This window comes from Pelecanus crispus, chromosome 8, assembly GCF_030463565.1.
Source record: "Pelecanus crispus isolate bPelCri1 chromosome 8, bPelCri1.pri, whole genome shotgun sequence".
Classification (NCBI taxonomy): Eukaryota; Metazoa; Chordata; class Aves; order Pelecaniformes; family Pelecanidae; genus Pelecanus; species Pelecanus crispus.
Window position 1 is genome coordinate 33,867,204 of NC_134650.1, and position 27,419 is coordinate 33,894,622.

At 41.4% G+C, this 27,419-nt stretch overlaps 1 protein-coding gene across 1 annotated transcript; it reads right to left on the reverse strand.

Annotated features, from left to right (window-relative positions):
* Positions 1-67: 67 nt before the first annotated feature.
* Positions 68-25,756, reverse strand: GPT2 (glutamic--pyruvic transaminase 2). The gene is made up of 11 exons (XM_075715467.1): positions 25,415-25,756; positions 15,451-15,540; positions 13,840-13,948; positions 10,005-10,138; positions 7,716-7,959; positions 6,874-6,953; positions 6,170-6,306; positions 5,302-5,476; positions 4,319-4,474; positions 3,136-3,248; positions 68-1,891 (listed from the first exon to the last, which is right to left on the reverse strand). Exons 1-11 carry the CDS (start codon positions 25,754-25,756, stop codon positions 1,801-1,803), a joined length of 1,671 nt encoding a protein of 556 aa, XP_075571582.1. The 3' UTR covers positions 68-1,800.
* Positions 25,757-27,419: the final 1,663 nt, after the last annotated feature.

Consider the following 27,419-nt stretch of genomic DNA (forward strand, 5'->3'; position numbering starts at 1 on the left):
GAAGTCCATTTCTCTAAGGATAAAAGTACATTTTTTTTTCTCCAAGCCTCCACAGTAACTTTGAACCTGTGACCACTGGCAGGTGATTGAGAAGTACGAAATTCTTCTCACAGACTTCAGTAAGGAGCTGTGAGAAGTACACGAACTGCTAATGCTGTGTCATAGACTAGTAGCTGCTGTTGCAAGGACAATTATTGGCAACATCTCTTGTCTTCCACACATAATAGGTTGGCACATGCCTTATGCATATGGTGATTCTCTAGCCCTTGGCTTCAGTAACCTGGATCAGCATAGGATGTTGAACCAGCTACATACAAAGGTAGCCTAACAAAGTGCTAGTAGACATTAAAAAGAGTTTACTTCTAAATAATAACTTAAAATTAATGACTAGATTAAGTGAGATATTCTTAATGAATAAACTTTGTAATGCTAAGCCTAAGCCTGACAAATGCTAATGCTTTCATGGCTGAATACTGGAAGCTATGTTCCTTCAGTCCTTTATCAATGCTAGCAGAAGGTGTCCAGCTTCCAACTCCAGAGAAACTGAAGCCTTCTTTCTTTGGGCAGGGAAACTAGCATAGATTAGTAGAGTAATGCAGCTGTACACCTAGATAGCAACCTGGTTTAGCTGGGTTTTAATAAGCACTCAGGATCATTCAGCCAGCAGTATGACTGTGGAAGATTTAAGAGTGAGCGGTACTATCATTACCTTTATGTTTGGTGCAAGACATTTTCCTTTTAATACCTTTTCCTTCATTAGAAACCACCCCCAGCATTTCTCCTGGTAACAACCTCCGTTAGTCCTTGCCAGTTCAAGCTGGATTTTGGCCAGCTAACGTGTCTCTGAGTCACGTGGTTCCAAACAAATGTTCTCCATAGATAAAGCAATCCTGAAGTAGTGTTGTATTTTTACCCTGCTTGAAAGGATTGACAGTACTCACGTCTGCTTTGAGACAGTAACTTATTATGTTCTGTGTATGTAAAAGATATGAGTTAACAGGAGACTCCTAGAGTTGTTATGAGAGGAAGTGTTAAGCACTCTCATCTTATGCTGCAATAATGTGTTGAATAGCATATGAATATGAAGCTACTATTCCTCATTATGTTTCAGTTTCATAAAAGTAGGGTTCAGGCAGACACCATGTTCACTCCTCTGATCAAAACTGTATATTCCACTCAGATGATGCTGTGATGGCAGGATTTAACAGAAGTTCAAAGGTATCTGCACACATCTGCCAAAGATTTTTTTTTTAAATAAGCACGCTGTACCTACATGCTGAATCAGATTTGGAGAACACTTCAGCAACCAAAAACACAACAGCAACAAAAAAGATTAAACCAAACAATACCTATAAAGTAGGCTTTTGAATTTTTGTTTAGTAGAATTTTAAGATGGGAAACATGTTCCTAGCTGAACAATTGCTCTTGGCATTTCTGTTTTGTAAAAAAAAAAACCACGCAACAGTAGTAATTTTAATGACCAACTCCCTTCCCCAACCTATTGAGTCAAAAGTTCACAAATGTAACTTCCAATCAAGGCACAAAATCATTTACTGACTCTTTCTTCCACCACTTTCTTCACATTCTTCCCTTCCCCTTAAAAAAACAGTTGGTGTAACAGTGTCTTCTATACCAGACATTAAATTTAATAGTCCAATAAGTTGTAGCAGTATCTGAGATTGGTTCTATCTATTTTGAATTTAGTTAAATTAGACCACCAGCACATTCTTGGCACATCTTTGCTCATTTTCTGCATTCGCCTTGAAGGGGAGGGGATGAGGGGAAAAAGCCACAGTAGTTTCATGCATATTTTTCAAGAAACTTTATGTGGAAGTCTTTCACTTTCTCCAGTAGGATCTTCAGCTTCTCTACTGGAGGAAGAATGGTCATTCTGAAAAATAACATTCAGGGAAAGAAAAAAAAAAAAACAACGCACATTATCTTCAAAATGAACTAAACTGTGATCTTTGCACAGACCTTGATTAATATCAGCTAGTAATGTGTTAAGTTTAATATCTGTTGTGATGTGATTCTCTTATTTTCTGTGTTTATGGTGTAATTGAACTACAATATTAAACTAGAGCAATTTGTTTCAATTGGTTAATATATAGGAATTAAAGGATTGTTGAAGAATTGAGTGATAAAGAAGGTCATCAGTGAGAAATAACAGCAACTCAGTTTCCATTTTTGCGGCAGTTATGCCAAATTATACTCATTTTTTTGAGCTTTAGGGTCGGGCAGTTATGAGTAAATGTACATTTCTTTTTGAACTGAAGAGTTAATTCAGAAGCATTAAAACAATGCAACATCCCACACTGCAGTTTTTAGTCCCTCTTTCCTTCTTCTGGATAATCTGAAAATCACATTTACTATGTATGCAAGACTGTATGCAAGAACTACAAAACAAAATGTTTTTCCCACACTGGTACAGGAATGGACTCACACTAGCTTTTTCCTGGAGCTGCATGCACCCAGATATCTAACCCAGCTATCCGTGTTGCAGAACTATGAGGGCTAAGGGTACCCTCTGTTACGTTGCTTCAGACCAAACAAAACTAAATTCCATGATAAATTCTAGCTATCAGTGGCTCAGCTGGAGTAAAGTGCTGTTTATTGGAAGCAAGAGCAATAGAGTTTATGTTCACAGTTTTGGTATTAGAAGATTTAGTCCAACATCTTGTTTTGGTAAAGTGAAGAGTTACTCAGTGTGTTTAAAGAGCAGATTTATAGGGGAGATAGTGCATCTTTCACGCAGTTTCTCCATATGGAAAACACTGTTTCATCTCCCCTCCCCCAGAAGAAAGCAGGGCAATTTTTGTAATGCCTTAGCCAACCTTAAGATTCGAGTATAAGCTATTATTATTGTTTATATTTGTGGAGAAGGCATTTCAAATGTCAATGTGTAAAAATAGAATAAAGCTATGTCAGCAAGCTGTGAAAACACTGTAAAAACCTGAATAGCTCATCTAGCAGACTGAGTCTTTGACCTAGCTGTCAGTCTACAGAAAATGTCCAGTAGAAAGTGAGACAACGTAAACTGAAATAAAAATCCTTGTATTTAATCAGAAGAGAAAACACTGGGATGGTACTTAGCTTATTACAGTTCATTTGATTTTAAACAAACAGAAACTGTACCTGAAGTGGTAGCTTCCTTCTCTTTGGCCGAATCCACTTCCAGGTACAACACATATTCCGGTCTCTTCCAGAAGTTTCATGCAATAGAACATATCAGGTGCCATTTTATGAGCCTAAGGGAACAGATGTTTTGGAATTACTGAAGTCAAAGTATTCCAAATATATAGAATTTCATGATTGCTTTTCTTCCTGAAACTTTATCTTATATTATTAGTTTCTTGTTCTACTTACTAAAGATGATGAAGAACAATTGCTAATGGAACAGTTCACACTGTGAATTAAATAACAGTACTTCATGGAGGAACAAGGCTGAAGAACCTACACAAAACACTCGCTTCAAAAGAAAGGCTTTAGATATTTTTGTTTTTCTCGTCGACTTGCTTGTAACTTTTTGTCAAAAGTCTCAAAATTGTACTTATAAAAATCTAAGCCACTGACATTCGAGAAGATGAAATTAATTTGAGAGCTGTGTGTTCCAGTTCTGTTGGCAGTTACTATTTTTTTCCCCTGAATTATCTACTGACCTGAAAGCCCCCTGATTAATAACTATGGAAGTTCTTAAATACATGCAGGTTATATGCCTAATCAAAATCATCTGAAAAACAGCCCTATTTTTGTCCTCAGCTATGTTGATAAAATTCCCTTTAAAAATTAGTATTACACATTAGGTAACAGAGCTCTAGTTAGGAACAAAAAGACCTGTCATTTAGTAATATAGCTTACTGACCCAAGTACAAAAAAGGTATTGCACAGAAATAAAATTTGTAAGGAAACCTCCGTCCCTCTTTCCCACACTTGGGAATGGGGCTTCTTTTCTAGGGTCAGTAGCACACTGCCATTCACAATCCCTGTCGCATGTGCTGGCCTACCTAACCTGGGCACAGGCAGCAATTTGGAATTTGCACAGGTCCAGCTACTTGTCCACCCTATGACTTAATCTATTTAACATCCTTGGGTAACGTTCTCAATCTAGAAGCCTTACCACTGTGATGAAATGCTATGTTTTGTTTTCCTCTCCTAAAATAAAGGTCATGTTATATTTAAGATCATACGTAGTCAATGAAGTACTGCTTTTGTAACTACATGAGCCTACTCTATTTCTGGAATAAAAATTCATCATTAGAAGTGGCAGGCACAAGTGTGTGAAGGTTAAAATGGATTGGGGTAAAAATGACTGACTGACCTTTGCTTCCTCAATGGCTTTGGAAGGAATAAAGATCCGTGGGAAAGCATACATAGCTCCTTGAAGTGGATTGCAGTGAATTCCTGGTACCTTGTTAAACATGTCTTCGGTTAGTTTGGCTTTTTTGGCAAGATTGTTCAAGACAGACTCCTTCTCCTGTTTAAAAGGAAGGTGTTCAGACTGACATATTTGAAGTGGCAATAAAAACGCCAGAGAAAACTATGATGCTTCAAGAAGCCTTCACTGAATTAAGCACTTTTAGGGCTTTGCTGAGCTGTTAGAGGAAATGATGTTACTAATTCCAGTCGTACTCCTAAAGACAGCAATGCAAAAAGGCATTAGCAGAATACAACTACAGAGTGTTGTAGATAGATAATAACCTGCAGAAATCTCTATCTGCATGCCCTCTTCTTACATGCTTCCTTCTGAGCTTCCATTCTTGGCTATTTTTAGAGACCATGTTGGCTGAACTCAATCTGTATCTGACTCAATACTGTAATTCCTTAAGCCAGATTCAGTTTCATTTTTACAAGTGAGAAACTATATGTATACTTTAATACAGAATACCATGTTGTTCAGTATATAGAGGCATTGGATACCTAAGAACAAGGCTGATTTTATAACTGTATTTGAATTTACATTCCTGTTTAGATTTTAGTAAAAGCAAATCTTATTTAGTAATTCTTTTGTCATGCTAAACAGAGGAGAAATGTTGAATTTATCAGCAAGAAAGCTGATTTGATAATGCCACCTTAGCTTCTTTTGGCTCCTAAACAAAGGAGCCATAAAAGGAATAAAAAATAATTTCAAAAGTAGCCATATTGAGTTAATTTAAAATACCCTGCATAGTTCTGTAAATTGGTGTTATTACAGGATTGTCCAGGAAGAACGGAAAGAAGTCTGGTCTCAGTGCGTATTTTGAGTTCATAATACTTAGGATAGGTTTAGGAAATGCACAAAAGAACAAGCATGTTATTGCTGACCTTTATGAACTGTGAATAAGACTCTTCTCCAGGTACTGGAGGATTCACTACAATATCCATTGCTGCTTGTCCTGAGACTGGAGGACAAAGGCGAACAGAAAGCAGCTTAACAAGCTGTCCTTTAATTTCTGGGTGCAAGTTAATGACCTCCATGTAACCTCCTCTGTAGCCACATCTGTGATTAAAGTGAACAGAAAAGATCGGTTAACCTCAAGTGTATAAATACTGGAAAAGCAATGAAAACAACTGCAGAAGTGGAAAGAGAATTAATGAGGATCTTACAAGATGTAACATACAGGCTGCTGAAAAAGTTGCTATACTGATAATGTTTTAAGATGGAACTAAATGGTATGTCATTAGGCCCTAGTATCCCATACAGAGAAAATCGTGTACACGCAGCTTCCGTTAGGCAAGTTAACGATTAACTTGGATTGTTTGCTCTTCAGAACAAGAGCATATGGCTGTAGCAGCATTCATTTAATCAAAAAATCATTTTTCTTCCATCTCTTCCTCCCCAAAACAACCAAACCCAAACACTTGTAATATCAGATGTCCCAGTGATTCTTGAGCTGTCCCTTTGAATGTTGGAGACCGTATTTGCCTTTATCACAGGTCCGGTTTCGGACTGTAGGATTTCACTTTTGTGGAACTGAGGCATTAAGTGTCTGAAAAAAATACACTTACTCAGTACTTTGAAAACCACTGAGCTAATCCATTACTCTGGGCTTTAAATGCTTGGTTTCCTTTTCTTAATAGTTTTTACTGAAAATTAATATAAGACAGTGGATTACCTTCAGGTCACTAACATGAAACGGCTGTCCAACCAGATTAATGAGGAAGATGAAATAAAAAACTAAAGCAGACTTACTCGCCCATGTATCCCTTAGAGGTGGAGTGAAAAGAGGCCAGCTCAACATTGTTATAGTACTCGGGTCCCATCTCATACAGAATCTTTTTGAAAGAATGAAACTGGCATCCTTCAGAGTACACATTGTCCTGGTAAACCTGAACAGTCAGAAGACATTAATGTGCTCTGTTCCCCCAACTAAGGATAAAAGATGGCCTTCTAGAGAGCCAGATCTGAACTGAACAAACAGTGGTAACACTCAAAGCTGTTAGAAGACACAAGGTTCTTTGTTAAGTAATAATTACTGTAATGATACACATTTTATCTCATGTGTAATGAGTTTAATAGTTTAGCCTTTGGAAGAACAGTGAGCTGCTTTGTATAACTTAACCTTTACTTGTATGTTTAAATTGGTTTTCCTCCTGCTTCTTTCATTTGAAGTGGTCTGAGTATCACATAGGTTTTAGGTCAGTTCCAGCAAAGTTCCTCCTTGTGTCTCCTTGCTTGTGTTCCCTATGCTTTCTCTCTAGTTCAAATCCAGATCAAGCCAACTCTCATGTTAATCCTCTCATACTAAGAATCTTTCATGTTTGTTCATGTCTTAATATGATAACAGAGAATCTGTTCTCTGTACTTAAAAAATACCAATACCACACATGTAACAAAATTGCACCCCACATGCGTAATCTTAGCTGTGCTTTTGAGAGAACAGCATATTCCATTACCTCATCAGCCAGAAGAAAAAGTTTCTCTTCCCAAGCAAAGTGTATCACATCTTCAATGCACTTTCTGTTTTGCACCTGTCCTATAGTTTGATTTTTAAAGCAAGAAGAAAGTTAGTTGGAGCATATATATACAACTCTTTTTGCCCAGGCCTAGTTATACTACTAGCTTTTCAATAAGATACCTCTCTTTCTCAGAAAAGTGCTACCGAATTTCAGAATTCAATTCACTAAGTGTGCAATTAAGGAACATTTTTGGAGGAATTACGGTTCAAGGTAACTTGGTCCATCTCAAGCAAAGAAGTGTGAGATACAGTAATCAATCAGTAACTTACTAAGAGTACTCTGTATAACTGATCATTTGAAATACTCGCATGATGGTTAAGTGGGAGCTAGTTTCTCGCTAATCAACGTCAACTACTCAAAAAACTCAGTTCTTCTGAGGGAAGCAGTGGTTGCCACTGAGTTCAGAGTGTATCTGTAGTCATTGCCTCTCAGAGGCAAGAGGCTACAGGCCATGTCAGAGAGAAGATCTTTGATAAAGACCAAAAGTGACTGAAAGTCATTCCACAAGTCTGCAAAAGTTCAGTGGAAGCAGTGGCTTCAAACGGGATCCAGTGAAGTGAACCGGCTTCCTCCTCTCTTCCCAAATCCCTGGAGTTCCAGGATACTGAAAATAAGTTTCTAAAAGTATGACATACTATCCTACTTAGAGCACTGATCTCTAGAATTCAGCTTTACACATTTGATACATATTTAGGATTTGCCCACAATGTCAAGTGAATGAAAGGGGAAAACAAAAAATTGGTCTTAAAACCCATCCATTAAATAAAATGGCTATAGACCTGTAGGATTTCCAGGGTTGATGATGCAGAGGACTTTAGGATTGCAGTATGCCTTAGCTTCATTCAAGGAACGGCGAAGTTCATTCACATCTAGAGCCCAGCAATTTTCTTCATCCAAGTAGTAGTTCACCTGGATAGCATCTAGTTCAGATATGGCTGCTGAATATAATGGATATTGTGGTATAGGGATCATCACTCCTGTTCGAGATTTTCCACCTCCTGAGACCAGGATCTTTAAAATTGTCTGAGGACAAAGTGGGAATTAAAAAAAAAAAAAAAACCCACACACCAGAATTAATAGTATACTCTAGAAAAAGTTACTGATCTTCCTTCTTAAAAAATCTAGAGTTAAAGTAGATTTCTATTCTAGAAGCATACAGTCATTTTCTCGTATCAAAGGGCGTTTATTTCTTTCAAGTTAAGTTACTGGCTGAGTGAGGATGGCCCAACTCAGCTTAATGGAATTCCTCTGCATGTCACGGCTTCTGAAGATCATGTCTGATCAACTGCAAAATTTAGGAAAAACATTCTGAGCGCAAGGCTAGAGGGAAAGTTGGAAACAGGAATATCAAGATCATGATTTTTGTACTGTGCCCAGTTTTAAGCAAAGAAGCCTCAGCTAGTTGTTGCTTGTTGCCTTCTACTCATTTTATCTCACCAAACACAAGAGGCCAATAAATAAAACCAGAAATTAGAACTGGGGCCTGTGGAGCTTCTCCTTTGGAACAGAGACCTATTTTAGATTAGGAGCAATTGTGGCCACGTGGGAACAAAGCTAGAGACTCACATTATGGTTTCATTTTCAAGTAATAGATGAGACCAAAAGTCTGCATGTCTTGGGATGGAAGCCTAATGTAGCACATGTAGTTTACGCCCAGAAGATAGAGATAGAAATGTAATGCTTGTGCTAAGGTCAGTCCAGAGGATTTACCTGTGCCCAACGGATGTGTGTCTGTGTGTGTCTATGCGTAGGCTTTTTACATGTGAATTAAATAAAAGAGTGAATTTGGTGCAGGAAGTGGAGAGATTTCTTGCCTTTATAATCAAGGGAGAACTCTGAAGTACAGATGCAATCAAAGCAGGCATCCTTATTGACATGTAATTGATAGTGCAAAACAAAAAATATCTCCTCAGATATAACAGTGGTATCCTTTAAGGTTCTCACTGGTCCTAGAACAAAATCTGCCTTTCAGTGCCTCTCATCACATACTAACTCAGCTGCTAAGCTAATGATTGATAATCAACATAATTTTGTACCCACCACTAGTTTAAAAATACCAAGCATCCAAAATGTATAATCAGGACCAAATGCAAATTTAAAAACTCTTTAAAAAACCCTCTGTCCCCCAGGTTGTGAAACAATAGTTGTTTTATCCTTGGAAGTGCCAAATAATGAGACTCATTGTACTGCTGACTTTTCATCACTGGTGAAATCAAACAAGCATGGTACAGATTTGATATGCTACGCTGCCATTCCTGACAAGCTGCCAGTCTAACGCTTGGCATCATAAACTCTGCAAAGCCAATTCACAAAAGACATCTGGAGAACTGTTCATGCCAGAACGTCATTCTGAACTCTGCCACTAGATGTCATTTAAAAAAAAACTTCTACAAACAAGCTATAAAAGGCTGCCTTAATAAAAGCAAAGAACTTCTGGTTCTTGTAATATCAGTAAATATGCCTGTGTAAAGGAAAAATCTAATAGAGACAGCTATTCCTGTCTTAACTAATTAATTAACTGTCTTAACTTTGAACCTTGGTTGAAGCCAAAACCTGAAGTTTTTCCCAAACAAGCTGGCTACTGAAATATATCTTTCAGTAATAAACTGGCACTAATCTGCACTAGCAGAGAAAGTTTACTAAGAAGATGAGCTGCTGAGACTTCTCACCTCCGAGGTCATTCCCTCTTCTCTCTGCCACTGATTCATACCCTCTAATCTTCAGTGCTTATGTATCTTAACCACTGAGGACACCATTATTTAGTCTGAATCTCCTAAATTTATATTTAGGCACCTATGTAGTTTATACCACCTTTACAAAAGGTACAAGTTAATGTATATTAAGAGACTTTGTCTCCATGCGCCTGTTTCTTAGCCTGGCATCTTACATCCACATAATTGGGTGTATTGGCTATCCACTTAATGTGACTTCAGGATCTCTTAGATCAAACTCACACGAGTTTGTGAGACCAGGTGTTCAACAGAGATCTGTATTTCCAAAGGTAACTGAGAAATTAAACTGATTAATATTTTATACCAAGAAGAGACAGGTTTGATTTTAACACTTACAGCAATACCATCACTTGCCCCAGTGGTAAGATATATGTTATCTGGATCTGCAGGAACCCCTCCATCTCTTCTTTCAATATATGAAGCAACATCTTCACGGATGCAATTTATACCTTGACTGGCACTGTAAGATCCTGTGAAAAACAGAGAATGAGATGAGAATTGAGTACAATGAACATCAGATTTTCTCTTTGCTAGCAAACTCCTGAGCTAGTATGGTATAAAGTAGTTTGTATATATGAGGGCTTCAGATCCCCAGGATGTGGTTATTCTCAAGGAGTAGGAAAGGGAGTTGGTTCATTCATAGAGCAAAATAATTCATTTGGAATTAGACAAATATAATAAGTGTAACTAAAATACAAAAATAATATACTGGACTGGTAAAAAGTAGTATTTAAAGGCTGTTTTGCAAGCTGGGACAGCAATCCTGTTTTGACTATTTCCCAGTTACTTTATGTTGAAAACCACTTCAGAATGTCAACCAACACCTATTTAAGTAATGGAACAAGCAACAGAGGTAGCTTGTGCAATAGAAAGGAAAATAACTTCTTCAAATCCATGACAAAAGTAAGATTTCTATTTGCAATATGAAATAATATAATACCATTTTCTCCCACAGTCTGACACCCAAAAAATCCTAAACTGCTTCTCTCCCTGCCCCAGCGTCTCCTGCAACAGCTTTTCAGTTACTTGTAGCAGAAACATCTAGGATAACCCCAATCTGTAAGCCTCATGTGCAGTTTACAGACCACATCTAATACTCTTAAATAACATAAGATGTTAGATGCCTGTGTGCATCATTGCTGAGCATGTGCAACAAATAAAGAGTAAAAATAAGCCTAAGCCAAGGTGAGGAATGGATTCAAGCTATGAAGCCTAAGACCAATGGACAATGAAGTGACGAAGTGTACATCTAATTCAGAACACTGTCATGAAGCTGCAGAATCTTCTTTGCTTGTTGGGTGGAGTGGAATAATTGTGCCTGACTCAAGACTCGTCACTCAGTTATATGCTAGTAGTCTGCCTGATAATACTTCTGTGAAAGCATAATTTATAAAGACAAAGAACTTTTGCAAGTACTGCACAATTGCATGGGACAAAATGGTAATTCGGGGCACAAAGTTCCCTGATGTCCTAAACATTTACTTTTATAGGACTAAAAGTTATAGTGGGTCTTTGACCATAGATAGGAAGCTGCTGTTAAAGTCGGAGAACAAACCTAAGCTGTCATTCGGTCTTGTGCTCCATTGAGGGCTGAGTCCCACGACTCAGTGAGGATATACAGAGGACCTGAATTCAATTTTCAGGTCTTCTACACTTAATTGTACTCGACTGATAGCTTTGACTAGAACCCATCTGTTTGCACTGTGGGATGCAAATAAATAAGCCCAACCCAAAAAGCAGCATGTGCATATATTAGACATTTTTATATATAGGAGAACAGTAAATTTCTCAACTGCCTGGAAAGATATGAGAGTTATCCCACATGCAAAGTAAGTGATGTCAAAGGAGTCCCAGAGTATTCGATCACAACAGAAGTTCAGGACATACCTGAGCCTTCATACATGGTCTGGGAGTAGCAAGACTCAATACTATGAGTAGGGTTTTGCCAAATGAACGTTCATTGGAACTGAGGTTATTCTAGTTCATATCCAGAGGACAAGACGTTCATAGTAACTTTGGAATTAATACATTTAAATAGGCTGGTATAGATGTAGGTACAATGCTTCAAATAGCTTGACCATATGTAGTGAAGCCACTTCTGTGTTGGATTGATGACTTTTTTGAAAATAAGGTTTTATTAGAACACAACACAAAACTTAAAGCTACATGGAGGGATCAGTTTTTGACCTTTGCTTTTTCCCAAGAAAGGCAGTTTCTCCTTCTCAGCCATGAAGAGGACAGCAGTAAGTTGTCAGACTACCAACAAAGTGATAGGAGTAATTTCCATTCAGCTGCACTTGCCTCAGACTGCGTGTTTATGGAGTGCTGTACAGAGGCTGATGAGCAACTGAGGCCAAGAGAAAGGGCTGATACACGATACTGGAGACAGGGAGGGTGGAGAGAAGGCATAAACCAGTACAGCAGATCAGTAAGGTCTACAGTGGGTTCAGTTTTCAGGAATTTAGAGGGACAGGTGTTCTTGGTACATATCATATCAGGAAAAAATCATTTAGACTCCAGTTACTTAGAGAACTGCAATTTATGCACTGAAATTCAAAGGGTGTATTCAGAATGATCATCTTATTTGAATATTGCAACTGTTTCAGGCCTGCTTCCTCAGTGTCTACTGAGCTAACGCAAATTACTTGAAATATGCAATCTTCTGCTGAAAAGGGGATTTTGTATAGAGTCAACATATTTCAGAAGTATCATGCAAGGCTGAATTCCTTTCATTTCACTCCAGCACGGGGCCAAGACCCCGCATTCTGGGAACTCTTACCATGTCCCTGAATTTGAAAATCACTATAAAGAAAGATCGAGGCAAAATTCAAATGTATCTCCAGTACCTCTTATATGACAACTAGTACTATGTGGATAATTGTTCCAAAGTAAGCCAGGAAAGGAATTCATGGAGGTAGAGGAACTTCTCAGTTTTGATAAACGTATTTTTAATGTTCTACATATAGAAACAAAACCAATGCAAAAAAGGTGAAGATAAAATACATTCTGTATTAGGCTGTGTTGTTAGGAATAGTCCAAGGCTGAAATACTGCTAACATAACCACTATTTAGGTTTTGTTTATTTTATTAAGTTTCACAGCACCTATTCTCAAAATATGCCAGTGCAAACAGGCACTGCAATCACAAAGATTAAGAAAGATGCCAATTACTCTAATACGTACTCTGAAATGTCACTGTTAGCCTACCTGAAAGAAGGTAATTAAGTGTGCCAGATTCTTTGCCGTACCCAGCAGCTGTAACACTATCTGCGGAGTAGAAATTCTAGTGGCATTTCCCTGGTAAAAGTAGGCAGTACAGTTGCTAGCTGATAAAGAATTTGTCTCTCCCATTTCCTCTCTACTGAACATGCAAAGTTTGTACTTATTTATGTGTATATTATACATATACTCTTGCAGGAACAGTGGTTGAAGAACACAGTTCTTTAATCCTTTCAAGGGTTGTTTTACCTTGGAGAAATAAGGCTTTGACACCTTCAGTTAAAACTATCTCGGCTAAGTAAAAAGCTACCACCTTTCAGCTGTGTAGCTTTCCCTTCACAGAGCATTATCGCCTTGGTACCTGAGTTTCTGATACCCCAGTTCATACCCTGACAGACATGCTTGGACTGGTGGTTCGAAATTAAGATACAGAACTGTGAACTGGATCAGCTGAGACGGACATACATTGTTTGTTGATACCATTGTTACAGGAACAGTAGACTCCTTGGCAGAGAAACACCTAGAGGTAATAAAATTCTAAACAGCTCCACCGAGACTTAGCAGGAGACATAGCTGTCAGAGCCCAGGATTAACAGACGTCGTAAGAACAGTAACAAAGCTTCACTAGTACTCTCTGCCACTTACTTTTCTAATACAAAAAAGTTCAGCATTCTGTTTAGGGTTATGCCTAGATGTTATTGTGGTGAGGGCTCCATAACTGTATAATCCTCATCTTGTCCTCTTCTGTGACAAGTCTCATCAAAAATTTGCACTGTTAGTCACTGCTTATCAGTAGGCCACACCATGAACTCTCCCCCCATCATTTTGCCCTAGGTCGTCTCCCATTGACTTGCAATTATATAAAACGTGATTAAGAAATTTTAGCACTACAGATACTGAAACTACCTTTGTTGATTCTAATACCAACAGGAGCAACTGAAACAGATGCTTACCTAAGCTGTTTCCTCCACAACCCTGCAAGATCCGTCTGGCTCGCTTTTTGGCATCTTCTGGAAAACTTGGGCTGTCCAACAGGTTTGGGTATGTACACAGTGCCACTACCTAGAGTGCCAAGAAAATGTAAATTGGCCACTTCCCAGTGGTTATTTTAAGTTGGTAATATTACTGTTAACTTTCCTTGGAAATGAAGATCACAAATACTAGCTAATTTAAAACAAAGGTTATTGATGAAGAGTTTGCAGTTGTTTTTTTTAAGGGTAGTGCTTACAGAAGTGAAGAAATCTTATGGGGTTCCAAGTTCTGCTGATAAAAACAGTTATAGAATTATTAACTATTTGTGTTACAGACAGCGAAGACTGGAGTCCAAGTGAGCTATGCATAGTGCAAACACAGTAAAACACAGTTAATTATTCATATGTTATCTCTAAACAGCTCTATCCTCCACTCTTTGTGTGTTACTAGCCTGCTTTATTGACAAGAAATCAAGAGTTTAAATATGGAGCAGAACTGAGAAATATGACCAAATTTTGAAGTCCCAGTTGCATGTTCTAATAATCCTTCCCAAAAATAACTTATTGTTATTACTAATTTGAATTTGTGAGAAATACTTAATGAAAAAAGAAGTGGTGATATAGAACATAGTAAAAGTAGGAACATGACCTAGCAGAATTATGTTTATGAAGGAATATAAGACACAAAGAATCCAGAGGTCTTTCTTGAGATCAGCTTAATTTGTTCCAGTCTATCTCTCATCTTTATGCTTACGAGGGGTAACATGGATAGGCTGTTGCCATCTTGCAGGACAATGACTAAAGAATTAATCCATGTGCACACACAGTCATGGAGAGAAAGGATTTCCCATTTACGCAGTATTTTCTTTAATAACATTGGATCTGAGTAATTTGTTAGAAGCTCTGGTCTTCCTAGTTTGCTGACAGTTTGTTGTAATAGCAGAGTTTTATAATCCTGGACCCCCAGTTCGGTATGGCTTCAGTTTGTCCTGGAATGCTCTGAATTTACATTATTATAGACTGAGGATTTTACATGTGTGTGTAAGGCATGCTCAGTAAATAGCACGCTACTAGTTTTAAACCTTGCTTGTGTTTTAGGAATAATATACAAATGAGGATTCTGTTGTAGTCTTTCCAGAAGTTAACCTACCAGTTAGCTTGTCCAGAGGTAAAATGTGCAAAATCAGCAACGGTACAACTAGTTGCACCCAACTGCGTGCAGATCTTAAAGTATACTGTCAGATGAAGAAAGGCATTTGCTTTTTTTCTTTGAGGACAACCACTGCGTTGTTTGAAGTGCATTATTGATAATGAATGTGCTGACTGATAACATAGGAGAAGTGGCAGGAGAAAGCATGGATGGGGAATGATCTGAAAAGTAAGGAAAGCTACTGTGTTGAAAGAGGAAGCTCAGCAAGCAAGGTATAGGACTTCGCCTCAGAAATCAAAATCTGTAATTTTTTAAAAAAGAACTATTTTAAGTCTTAAGTGCATCTAGGGAATCATTTATACTAATATACACATCAGACAGATTTTAAGGCATTCTTGGTAATCTAATAAAAAATCAAAAGTAATATTTTATAATGTTCTTACCTGACGGAGGAAGGTGATTGGCCTCTGTCCCATTGCATGTGCATCTCCAATGTTGGCCTTAATTACTTCAGTAAAAGGTTTTTTGATTCCCTAAAAAGAGAGAATTCACAATGTACTGTTAGGGCTGGTGATAAATAATTCCTCTTTTTTTGGTATCTGTCATATGGCTGTAACTAAACAGTGCCTAGTCTCACAACAGATAGAGTGTTTAATGTAAACCTTAATGCATTTCTTATACAATGCTGCCAGTAAATCTTAAATGCTTTACAGAAATGATGCTGACTGTGACACATTTTTAAATGATAGGCTGACTTTTTTTTCCTGCTAGCTACAAGTAAGAGATTGACTTGCCTGGAAACTACACGTTGAAGTAGAAAAGATGAAAAAGAGGCATTTTGAATCGTCAATATTAGAGTAACTTGTTTGATACACCTAAGGGAGGGATGGATCAGTCAAGATGCTAAAAAGATTTGAGGACATCCACCAGCAAAAGAAACCTCAAGACCTTTAGTACTTTTTAGAGTAAAAAAAGATACTGCTTGCTTACTTATTTTGTATTTAGATTAAATATGCATTGTGTGATGACCCCACTTTTCCATATACAGATATTTTACAAAGTATATCATAGTGAAGCTCTATATGACAAACAGCAGAAGTGCTAAATAATCACCATGAATATTTAAAAGCTTCCTAATCTCTGAAATCGGAACAACCACCCATTTTTCCTGTGAGGAGCTGAATACATCATGAGAACAGAGGGAAAACAGTTGATAAACGTTGATTAGCAATTACAGCTCTTTAAAAAGCAAAATAAAATAATGGAAAAAAGGCAAGGAACTGACTGGTAGAAAAAAACCACCATTGATTTAAATAGAAAAGATTAACTGAAAGTAAAGGCCAACATTACAAGAAGAATAAATGAGGTAGGCAACAACAAATGTATAGCTTTTCTAATGTATATTTAAGTATGAGAGATGGTAGGGAGGCCTTCTAACAGAGACGGAATTTTCATGTGGACTAATGAACTGCAAAATTAGACCGATCAGTTTTCTGTACAAAATTACATATAACAACCTGCTCTGGCTGTGGACTGAACTCACAAAGCCTCTTCCTGGCCCATGTATTTACAGCAAGTTATTGGCTTTGGATATAGAATATGGCTGGCAAGCCTTAACTAATTTTTGCTTTTCCACCATGGATTATGTGTTGGACTTCAGTGACAGACCAGAACCCAGATGTGTAAAGACAACAATGACCAAAATATTAGTAGTCACCAGGGATACAAATTCCCAGGTATGCCAAGATTCGGAGGTTTACAGCTGCGTAATGTGGCTCAGAGGTTATGTGATAATGTGATTCAAACCCCCACTGCAGATCCACTCCTTCATACAACTGAGCATTTAGTTTTTTCTTTTGAAATTAAATAGGTAGTTAGAAATGGCATTAAAACAAGACAATTGGACTTAACATGATCCTGACTCAAAAGGGTCAATTTTATATGGCCTTAAATTTAGCAGGAGTTGAAAAAAATGTTCACTTAAAATAAATGAAAGTGACACACTGACTCCATCAAGTCATTTGCTTTTATGTTTGCTGATCTAAGTGAGTGCCTAAGTAAGAGCTGTATTTCAACCTTACACAAAGAATTAGGAATAGGGATGCCAGATAAAGATTACAAGTATCTGAGGCTGAAGTTTAGCAATTGATGAGCAATGCAAACGGCTAGAAATAGGTTCCCTTGAGACTATCTGGGGTCCACTGATAGCACAACATTGTTTCATTCTAATTTACAAATAAACCGGAAAAGAAAGACACATGTAGGAGGAGACAAATTCAGTTTGTGTGAAATTAAGAAAAATTCCCACAGATTTTGGTTGCATTTGGTCCTTCTTACAGCAAACTGAATCAGTCTCTTTAGATTTGTGCAGTAATACAAATTTGTTAAAGAATAAGGGATGCCTTAAGTTAGGCAGTCTAAAAAAACGTAGCAGTTCTCAGCAATAAGATGAAACAAATACCGTTTTACCAGGTTAAAGCCAGAACAAACAAAACCCCTAACAACATAAATGTATTATGTGAGACAAATTAGATCGTTTTTGCACACAAATACTATTGTGATCTGCAATAAAGAATAGTTGCTTCTTTAGTCAGTGAAATGCTGAAAGGTACCCTTGCATTTCATAAAGTACCTTTGGAGTTTTTATAGTGGTACAGCCTTTAAAACAAAGGTAACGGATCCTTCTGGTGTCTGTGTCAGGTTTATTGTAAATAATGTTGTAGCTTGTTAGCATTGATACCATCCAGATCTCTGCTAGTGCCAAACTCAGTGTTTATGCCATCACTGCCTTTGGCCATCAACTGCAAGTATATAATCATCACCTACTCCATAAACCCCACACTACCAGAAAATAGGAAAACATACGTAACAGTTATCTTACTGTAAAATCCTGGTAGAGAAGGAACAGCTAGGTTTTCTGTGTTGTACCTGCTGTTCCCACATACCTGCTTAAAGGCCTGTGGTCCTCTTGAGTAACTTGTATTTCTTGGTCTCAGCTACAAGAGCTGTTGCCCTTTTTGTCTTTCAAAAGAGAGATGCTTTTAAATAACTGGGGCCTTTGCCTTCCCTGACAATGAGTTAATATCTGCAATTGTTCAGAACTGTCTTCACAAGATTCATTATATCCCCTCCTAGTGAAACCTAGAAAAAAATTGTTATGACTACTTAGGTTTTTTCTCATCTTTTTCTATTACTTGCTTTCCAGTCTTTCTATGGAAAGAAGGAATATCAGAAGTTGTTCAGATTTAGTTTTGATTCCTCCAGAACAAAAAGTTGCATCATACCATTTTGGAAAGAAGGAACAGGAAACAGTTACAGGCAAGAGCAAGTGTCAGATACTAATGAGTCAAAGTTTCAAAGTAAGAGTATCAGAAGCGGGCATGAAGGAATGTCTAAGACTGTGCCTATGACTCTACAGATGAGTTCAAGGTGGAATTCTACTTAAATCCTTAAGACAGAGTGGCATTAGTGACTGGTTACTTGTATCAAGGTTTCTTCTATGGTGATGGCACTGATATGCATGGGTATCCAAGGGAAGATTAATGTCAAATACTTTTTGGAAGGTCTATGAAAAGATCTGTATAAAAGGAGGAAGTGTGAATGTGATGTTGATGACCTCAACATCGGGTTGTAGAACAGCAGAAAAAGTGCTGCAACAGGACATAGTTTGTTAGGGCAAGATTTATTTCACTGCAGAAGGCTAAGCAGTCTTTGACCATGTCAGCAACATGCCTGTGCTGAGACAATTTAACTCCCTGGCAAGCCAAGGAACATACAAGGGGAGCAGAAACTAGGCCATTGGAATTGTTTTGCTTTCTTCTAGTGAGAGAGAGCTGCCCCGCCACCCCGCTTCTCTCTCTCTCCCCTTTTCTTATTCTCTGCCTTTCCTCCCCACCCCATGTTCACTCTCATATTCTCTCTCTCTCAGTACGGGCAGGCGTTCAAGGTGTGTTCTAGAGGCAGTCTGACTGGATTGTAACTGGCCTCTGCCAGCAGGCAGAAATTTGGAAGAGTGAAGCTTGCAGAACAGGAGTTCTAACAACAAACTCAGAAGCAGTTAAGTACCAGATTGATGCTCATGTCTACTGAAGAGGGTATGAACCACATCAAGGAGGAAGACCATTCCCCAGCCCTACAAAACAACCATTGCTACAGCCTTCTTCCTTTGGTGGCACCTCACACTGTCCTAACAACATGATTCATCTTCATGTTAGGAACAAAGCCAATCTTCCGCCACTCTTTTGCAATTGTTAGCACAGGGACTAGTTGTAGTAGCCATTTTTAAAGCTGAAGAAGCCATCTTGCACTTTCAAATTCAGATGTAAAGCAGAAAATATAAAAAAGTGTTCATTTTTTTTTCAGTTGCTGTCTGCTTGAGAATGAAAAGATTTTAATGGAATAAAGGAATCTTCCCACATTTGGAATAAGCTCTTTGGAAATCAGTTCCTTCAGCAGTTACTTCTGTCACTCTCCTTTCCTCAGAGGAAATGCAGTCTTTTAAGAGACCAGATGAAAAGCCTCTGAAACCTGAAGCAGGTCAGACAGGGTTATTCTATCAAATGTATCAGTGTTCTAAGTATCATACAAAGTTGGGAGAAGGGGTTTTCATAAGCGAACCAGAATTCATTGGTGCAGAGTCAATACAAATCTTTATGTAGTTAACCATGTTTGGAGAAGCTTCCTCTTCCCCTAGACATCCCCATGGCCTCAAGAAACCCAACAGGTAAGGAGTACAGTATGAAATTATGAGCTGTCACTAAGGAGAGAGTCACCATGCAAGAAGTATTGGGAGAATTATTTGATCAAAGAAATTATATGATGCCAGAAGATAGACTACGCCAATCCCAAAGAACTGACATGAAGACAAGGCACTGCCAGGAGCTGGTTTGTCTCTTAGGAGTTTTAGTATGCCTGGAGGTTCCCTTTATGATGGTGCCATCTAAGAATACTGGCAAATTGCAAAATAACACTTCTGCCAGAAAGAGTAAAGAAGGGTGCAAACTGACCTAAAGCTGTCTTTGCTAAAGTCTTCAGCAAATTTCAAAGGAAAACCCTCAGTCTGTAGAGAGGCTTGTGTGATTTGGATTTGGTAATGGCGATAAGGAAAGAACGGAAAAGGGTTCCCTTGCGGAGGCCATGAGAATACGAGGTGCTTTTAATCCCAGAAGAGCAACATGGTATTTCTGCTATTTCTGAATTTCAGAATTTGTCCACTCTTGGCTGCTCCTCATTGTTTCATTTTCATTGCCATTGCTTTGTGCCTCCTCTTGATGGTTATCGGGCAATAAAATCACACTATGAAACATTGTGCTATTTCCTTAGCACAAGCCGAGTCTGGTTTTGCTGTGACTTGCACAAACAAGCTGTATAATAAGAGAGCTGGCAAAACCAAACATTTCAGCATAGTTGAGATCTATGCTGTAGTAGCCAAGTTGCTTGCTTGCTTCCCCTCCTGCCTTTCTCAAAGGGCCAAGAAAGCACTACCCAGAGGCCTTTAACTAATAGGGACTTGAAGGCCTGAATTAGCATTCCAATCTTTTTATTAAAACAGCTCACAGCAGAAAAATAAACCTGACCTGCTTACCACAGAGTAAGGCTTTGAGTTTGTGTTATGCATGTGTAATTCAAGCTGACATGAACTGTTGTTGGAAGGAAGGAGAAGGCGAAGTCTGGATTTTGACTTGAAATGGCAGTGATGACTTCCATGCCTCTAATATCAGATGAAAAAATCAGTGGGGCTCACCATTAACTGGCAGATCTGATTCAGGGATTACAGAATAGGAGTTGTCCTCAAGTAACTTTTCCCTTACACATTGTTCAAAGTGCATTTGCATTCAGAAATTTTGCCTATATGAATAAAGCCCTAGATTTTAATGTGACTGTAAATGACAGAATTAAAATAATGCTCATTAGAAGGAGATTAGACATTAGGACCGTCTTAACTTGAATTCCTGTTGGGAAAGGGCTATTTTGGAATAGATTTTGCTACTTTGCTTTCTTGCTTACAAGACTTGTGGACTGTGTGCTTCTGAAATACAATTTTGGTAATGGTACCCTTAAAACTGATTTTCTTTCATCTTTATCTGCAGTAGTTTTCCCCCTGTTAAAAAACATGGGGTTTACTACAGATTCGCTTCCATATGCAACATGTACAGGCAACTGAGGAACAGCAGTTCTGTCTTAATGAGGCCAAATGCTCTTGCCTGGAAGATACTTTCTTAGTGTGCACACAGTCACGTATTCAAAGCAGAAAATTATAGGATGGTAATTTAAGCTTAACATCTTTCATCACTGAGTGTACCAGTCAATCTTGTATCTCTTTCTTGGCATGTCAAATTATATTTCTGCATGTCATTGTCTAAACTGTGTTTTATCTTTCCACAACTCCCAGGGACACAGTCAACTCACATTTACAATTAAGCCCCGATTCCAAGTCAGAATTTTTTTCTATTCAATTTAAAAGCCTGAAGAATTAGTAAAAGAAAAAAAAAAAAAAAGCTCTACAGTCTTTTAACCAAAATACTTCAGCAGAAGCCGCCTGAGATTATAGCTACATAAGTAAAAGGGATTTCGGTAGTTTTATTATCTAAACAGAAATGTAGGGAGTAAACCAGTGACTTGAAGAATAAACGTGCAACAGAAACCTATTTGGAATAGTTATGCAAATGAAAAACATGGCCACAGGAGATGAGCGTACAACCCTGTTACCATAAAAGTAAGTCAGACTACAGTGGCTGTTCAGAAAAAAATGTTATTTGTTTGACTTCTATTGGGAATATAATCATTTATTAAAATATACCTGTGCTCTAGCTTGCTTTAAAAAGTTTCCAGAAACACCAAGGAAAATGGCCGAAGTCAGTTCTTTCTCCGTGTATCACCTTAGTGAGCCAGAATCAGCTGATTATTACCGTTAGCAAAGGGGAAGAAAAATCAGGTTTTCACTTTTGAAGCATGATGCAATTTCAAGATTAGAAAAAAAAATATTCGGAGAAGTGATTCAAGTAAGTAATTTTGTGTAAAGATTTCCAGCTGGAAGGACTTAATGTAGATCAAAACCTTGGTTTTCCAGCTAGATGAATATGGGTCACAGGCCAACAAAACTTACAAAGTCCAAGTACAGTGTGCCCCATCTGTACTCCTGAGCAATCAATCTTATTCTGCTTTAATAGAGTATTCTAACTTGTCACTTACATTGGCTTAATCCCAAGCATATTAGTTGAAATTAATGCCTCATTTTTATTTACTTTTTTAAAGAACTATCCCTTAAATTGCCCAGTCAGACACTTCTCAGGTAACATTTTAGTCCTTATTTCTATGTGGAGTTACAGCTCATGTTGTAATCATTTGCAGTTAATATACAAAAGAAGCAAGTGCCAGATAGAATAACAGAGGGACTGCTATTCAGAATCTGAGACAGCAGAACAAAACTCAAGGAAGACAAAAGCTTACACCGTGCAAGCAGCTTCAAGTAGCTATTTTATAGTCTACGTAACAAGCTGTAGAAGTTACACAAGTATGAAGCCTAACTGAATTGAACCAAGTTTAAACAGGGAGAGCCTCTATTGCATCTGATTAGACAATGTTTGCCTTCAAGATGCTTTTAGTTTAGAAACAAATGACCCAAAAGCATCTTGGCAGACCAGGACAAATGCAGATTTACTAGTGTGTGTATTGTTCCTTCACCTTTGCCTCCTCTTGCTACCACCAGCCAGTGCAGCGCTTCCATGTCATACTATGGAGTCCGTGCTTTCGTGCTTGTGCAAAGCTCCTTCCCCATCGTATGTAGTAGAGCTGCTATGGGGCAAGCCTTGTACTATCAATGAGGAGTAATCATGGGTCTAGAGATGCTGGGGGGCATCACCTTTCTCTGACAACCGCTTCAGCCTTTTTTCTTTCATCAGTCAGTATTAATTCTGCTGGCAGTGGTTGACCTAACTCTGTGAGTTGAAGTCAAAAGGGATGAAAAAAGTAGTTGTGCTGTTTTAATGAAAAGTAAACAAAGAAGTGCCATTGACCTGTGAATACACAGAAGTCAATTTTAGACCAAAAAATAGACAGTTAGATAACCTATAGTATTTCAATTATAAGGAACCTAGGTACTCCTCAAGGCTGTATACTTTACCAGACAGTTTGATTAAACTTGATTAAAGAAGGAATAACAGTATTTTTATCAGAAAGGCAAAGAGGAACGAATAACTTGAGCAGTGCGGAAGAAAGCAGTCTTTCAGCTGCTTCCTTAAGTTGATTAATGTTCTCTGCAGATAGATTGTCTCAACTTTCACAGTAATACTGTCCTCCTTCCCTGCCAACAGGGAGGTTTTTGTTTGCTTTAGCCATCTTAGAGCCGGCACGTGTCTATGAATGCTGGGAGCCATTGATCATATTCCATGAGGCCGGTTCAAGAAAAAAAAAAACTTTTAAATGGAAAATGCCACGTAAGTGGGCACAAAACTGCCATAACAATCTTTTCATAAAGCGATTGGCAATGACCTGCTCTTGCATTTTTTGAAAAGTGCACAGAAGATTATTCCTCTGCCAGTGACTCAGCTTGTAATTGAAGTAAGCCAGGGAGCTGGGAGGAGTTAGTGAAGATGATATTATATTTGTTTTGTCAAGTAATAGCTCCAGTCCTGCAATGTTAACTTGAAAACAAGCTTACTCGGTGAGAACACTGGAGGATTTTCTCCTCTGGAAAATGCACCTACTAAGGAACCTAGCTGCATAAAGACAGTGACACCTTTATAAACAAGCCTTAAGGCAAAAATCAAAACAAATGTTCTGAAATGAAATTTCCATCAGCTCTCTGAAGTTTTGAAGTAGAGTTCTAAAAAAGAAGCTGTTTTAGTAATTATTGAGTTAGACGTAAGTAACTGATGTATATAATACACAGTGAGGTGAAAACCTGCTTCACTTTCTAAAACATGGGGAAGCAAGTAACACAAAGACCAAAGAATTAAAATAATCTCTTCTCGTTAGCATTGCTATGGCAGTGTTTTTGTTGAAAGCACTTTACATACACTAATCAGACTGGGTCTTGCAGTATCTGTAATAACATATTAGCAAGACTTTCTAAAGCACTGAAGGCAGGCAATAATATCTGAAACCATAGAAAAGTAACTATGCCAGATGCCTTATTCAAAACAAAAATGAGTGCTCGTGCTGACAGGGGCAGCTGCGATGTGAGCAGTACAAGCAAAGAGGCACGCCTCAACTGCTAAGGGTTTGGGTTTTTTTTTTCCCTTCCTCAACGCTAAGTCTTAAGGAATAAGAGGAAAATATAAAGAGCAAAATGTAAGCACTGAGTGATTTGGTGCTGTATTTAGCACATTTTGGCCCAGACCCTCGGGAGTGTCTTGTCCCCGGCTTTATTGCCCGATCCTAAGAGCGCTCACCGCCGAAACCCCCGGGAGCGTTACCGAGCGCTGGTGCGCTGAAGGCTTCTCCTCGGCCACCTCCCCTCCTGCCCCGGAGAACGGCAGGCGCGCTGCCGGCGCTGCCCGCGGAGAGCGTTCGGCGGCGGCTGCGGCTCGCCGAGAGCAGGGCGGCGGCGGCGGCGGCGGGGCCGGGGCCGGGGCCGGGGCCGGGCAGAGCGGGCTCCCCGGGCTCCATCTCGCCTGCGGGGCGGCGGCGGGCTTCGAAGGCGCCTGCCGGCCCCGGCGAGGGCAGCGTCTCTCCGGTCGCAACGCGCGTTTTAAACGCGCTGTGGGTGTGATGAAAGCTGCTCGGGCGCCCACCGTATAGCGCAAAGGACGCGGGATCGCAGCAAAGGGTCGAAGCGGCTGAAGAAACGTAAACGCTACTTTATGGGGGTATGCTGTATTTGCCTTACGCAACCCGTGACAGGAGATAAACGGTAGCCGCAGGGCGGGTTTCTTTGTTTTGCGCCTCTGCCGCCCCCCGGGCGAAGGGGGAGGGTGTCCCGCAGCGGAGCGGGGCCGGGGGCGGGCAAGGCAGGGGCGGGAGGCGGCTGCGCGCCCCGGCCCGGCCCCGGCCGCCGCTTCGGGCAGCGGCAGGGACGGGGGGAAGAGCCGCCCGTCGCCTGCGAGTTTGTAACTTGGTACGAGGCGTCGCACCGGCGCCGCACCGGGCACTGGCAGCGCCGCCGCCCCCGTGCCCGCCCCGGCCGCCCGCTTTCCCGAGGCTTCTACAGGGTCGCGCCTCAGCCCCCGGGGGCGTCGGCGGCCCCGGCGGCCGCACCGCCTGCCACGTCGGCCCCACCGCCGGCCGCGGCCCTGCCGAGCCCCCCGACGCCCCAATCAGGAGCGGCGGCGGCGGAGGAGTGCCCCGGGGGCAGGGCCAGGGCGGGCGGCGCGGAGCGGAGCGGAGCGGCGGGGGGTCCGCCCTGCTGCCCTGCCCGGCCCTGCCCGGCCCTGCCCGGCCCCGCACCCCCCGCCGCCCCCGCCTCACCTTCCGCAGCTCCTTCTCGATCTCGCCGGCTTTAAGGACGATGGGGCCCCGCACTGCGTATTCCACCGCCTTCACTTGGGGGTTCATGGACTCCAGCGTCAGGATCTTCTCCCTGCTCGCCTTCTCGTTGATCTTCACGGCGGAGGCCTTGGCAGCGCTGCTCCAGCGCACCGTCCCCTCCCGCGCCGGCCGCGGGAGCCGGGGACACCGCGGCTGCCGCCCCGCCGCCAGCGGGGCCGCGCAGCGCCAGGCCATGTCTCGCCTTCCGCTCCGGCACAGCCCCGGCCCTTTGCAGCCCAGGCTGGCCGCAGTTGGCTTGGCGACCGCCACAAGCCGATGCATGCTCTGCCGGCTCGTTCCCAAAGCACGGTGAAGGATACCAGCGCCGAGGCTCGGCGCGTGTTGTGATCGGAACCGGGAGCTAGTTAGCGGTGCCCGAGCAAGAGGTGCGGTCAGAGGAACTGCCGAAGAGCGGGCACCGGTACGCGGACGCGCTCGGTCCTCCCGTGTCCAGATCCCGCAAACTTAATTGCAGCGGACGCAACTGATCTTGCGGGGTTGCGATGCCACCAGAGGAGCAATAGATGCCACCGTCGCATCAGAATGGCGCCGCGGACCGCTGTCCCCAGCAGCAGCGCCCGCGGGGGTGCTCCGGCAGCCGCCCGGGTGAGCCCATCCCGCTCCGGCCGGCGCCAGCAGCCGCCCCAGCCGGGCTGGCGGCGGCCCCGCGGCGTGCGAAGGTGCGGAGCGCACCAGCGAGACTGCCGGGCGCGCTGCCTGGCGGGGCCTGTAGTTCCCGCAGCCCTCGGCTGCGCCTGCCCACCGCATCAGGTGATGGGCAGGGAACTACCGCACCCACAGGCCTCCCCGGCCCGGCCCGCAGTGTCTGCCGCCGCCGGCGGGCGGGGGCGCGCTGCCGGTGCCCGCGATGCCGGGGGAACCGGGGAGGGGGCAAACCCGGGGGGCGTTTGCGCGGGGAGCGGCAAAGCCAAGTCCCGCCGGGGGCGAGCCCGGGGGCCGCGGGCCCGGCGGGCGGGGAGCGCGTCGCTGCCGCTCCCGCTGCCGCCGCCGCCTTTGTCTGCGCTTGTTTGTCGGCTCTGCGGTTTGGGAGAGGCAGCGCGGCCCGCGCTGATCTCCCCTGGCCGTCGGGCGCAGGCGGGCTGGGGGGGCGGGGGGTGGGTGTCACCTGTTGCCGCGCTGCTGGAGCGGGCCGGGGGGGGAGGTCGGGCAGCAGCGGCTGCGCCCCAGCAGCCTCAGCCCGCCCGCTGTCGCCCCGCCAGCGGAGCCTTTTCTCCTGATCCTTCCCTCCCGCGGGAACGAGCCGGTCCTCTTTCGCAGCTTCCTCATTGTTTCCAGATGATGAAAATGTTTTTATCTCTCGGGGTCGGTTCAGCTTTCATAGCAAATGACGGGACATCGGCCATGCAATACAACAGCAGCAGAATTCAGGGGGGAGAGGGAGAAATGCTCTCTGCTTGCTGCCCCTGGGGAGGAGCGGCCTGCTCTGCCCGTCCTGGGTGCCCAGAAGAGACTCCTTGTTTGTGCTCGGAGAGTGGAATAAGGGATCATTCACTCGGGAATATTCCTATGACCTAATGTTACCTCCCTGACTAAGAGCCTGGGCTGTAAATCAGGCTTATTTGTGAATTGTTTTTGTAGAACCTCCTTTTTTACTTTCTCCACTGACTTAGAGAGAATATAGAAAAGCAGCTTCCTTTTTTAGGTACCTAAATTAGATGGTTTGAGGCTTGGGTTCTCTTCGGTGTGTTTTGGTATCTTTCCTCGGTCGTTGAAGAGAAAGCAAGCTGCTTTTGTTGCGCTTGATTTTATTTTGCCCCACACAACTATATCTTGAGTCTTTGTCCTGTCTTTACTATTTCTTCTTTCTAACGAGCTTCCGCTTGCCATGGTGTTTATTTCATAAATAATTTGTTCCAGTCCTGATTCTATTTCAAGTGCAAAATTTCAGCTCTTTGCTCTGTGCTAATTTAAAAATCATTGTTGC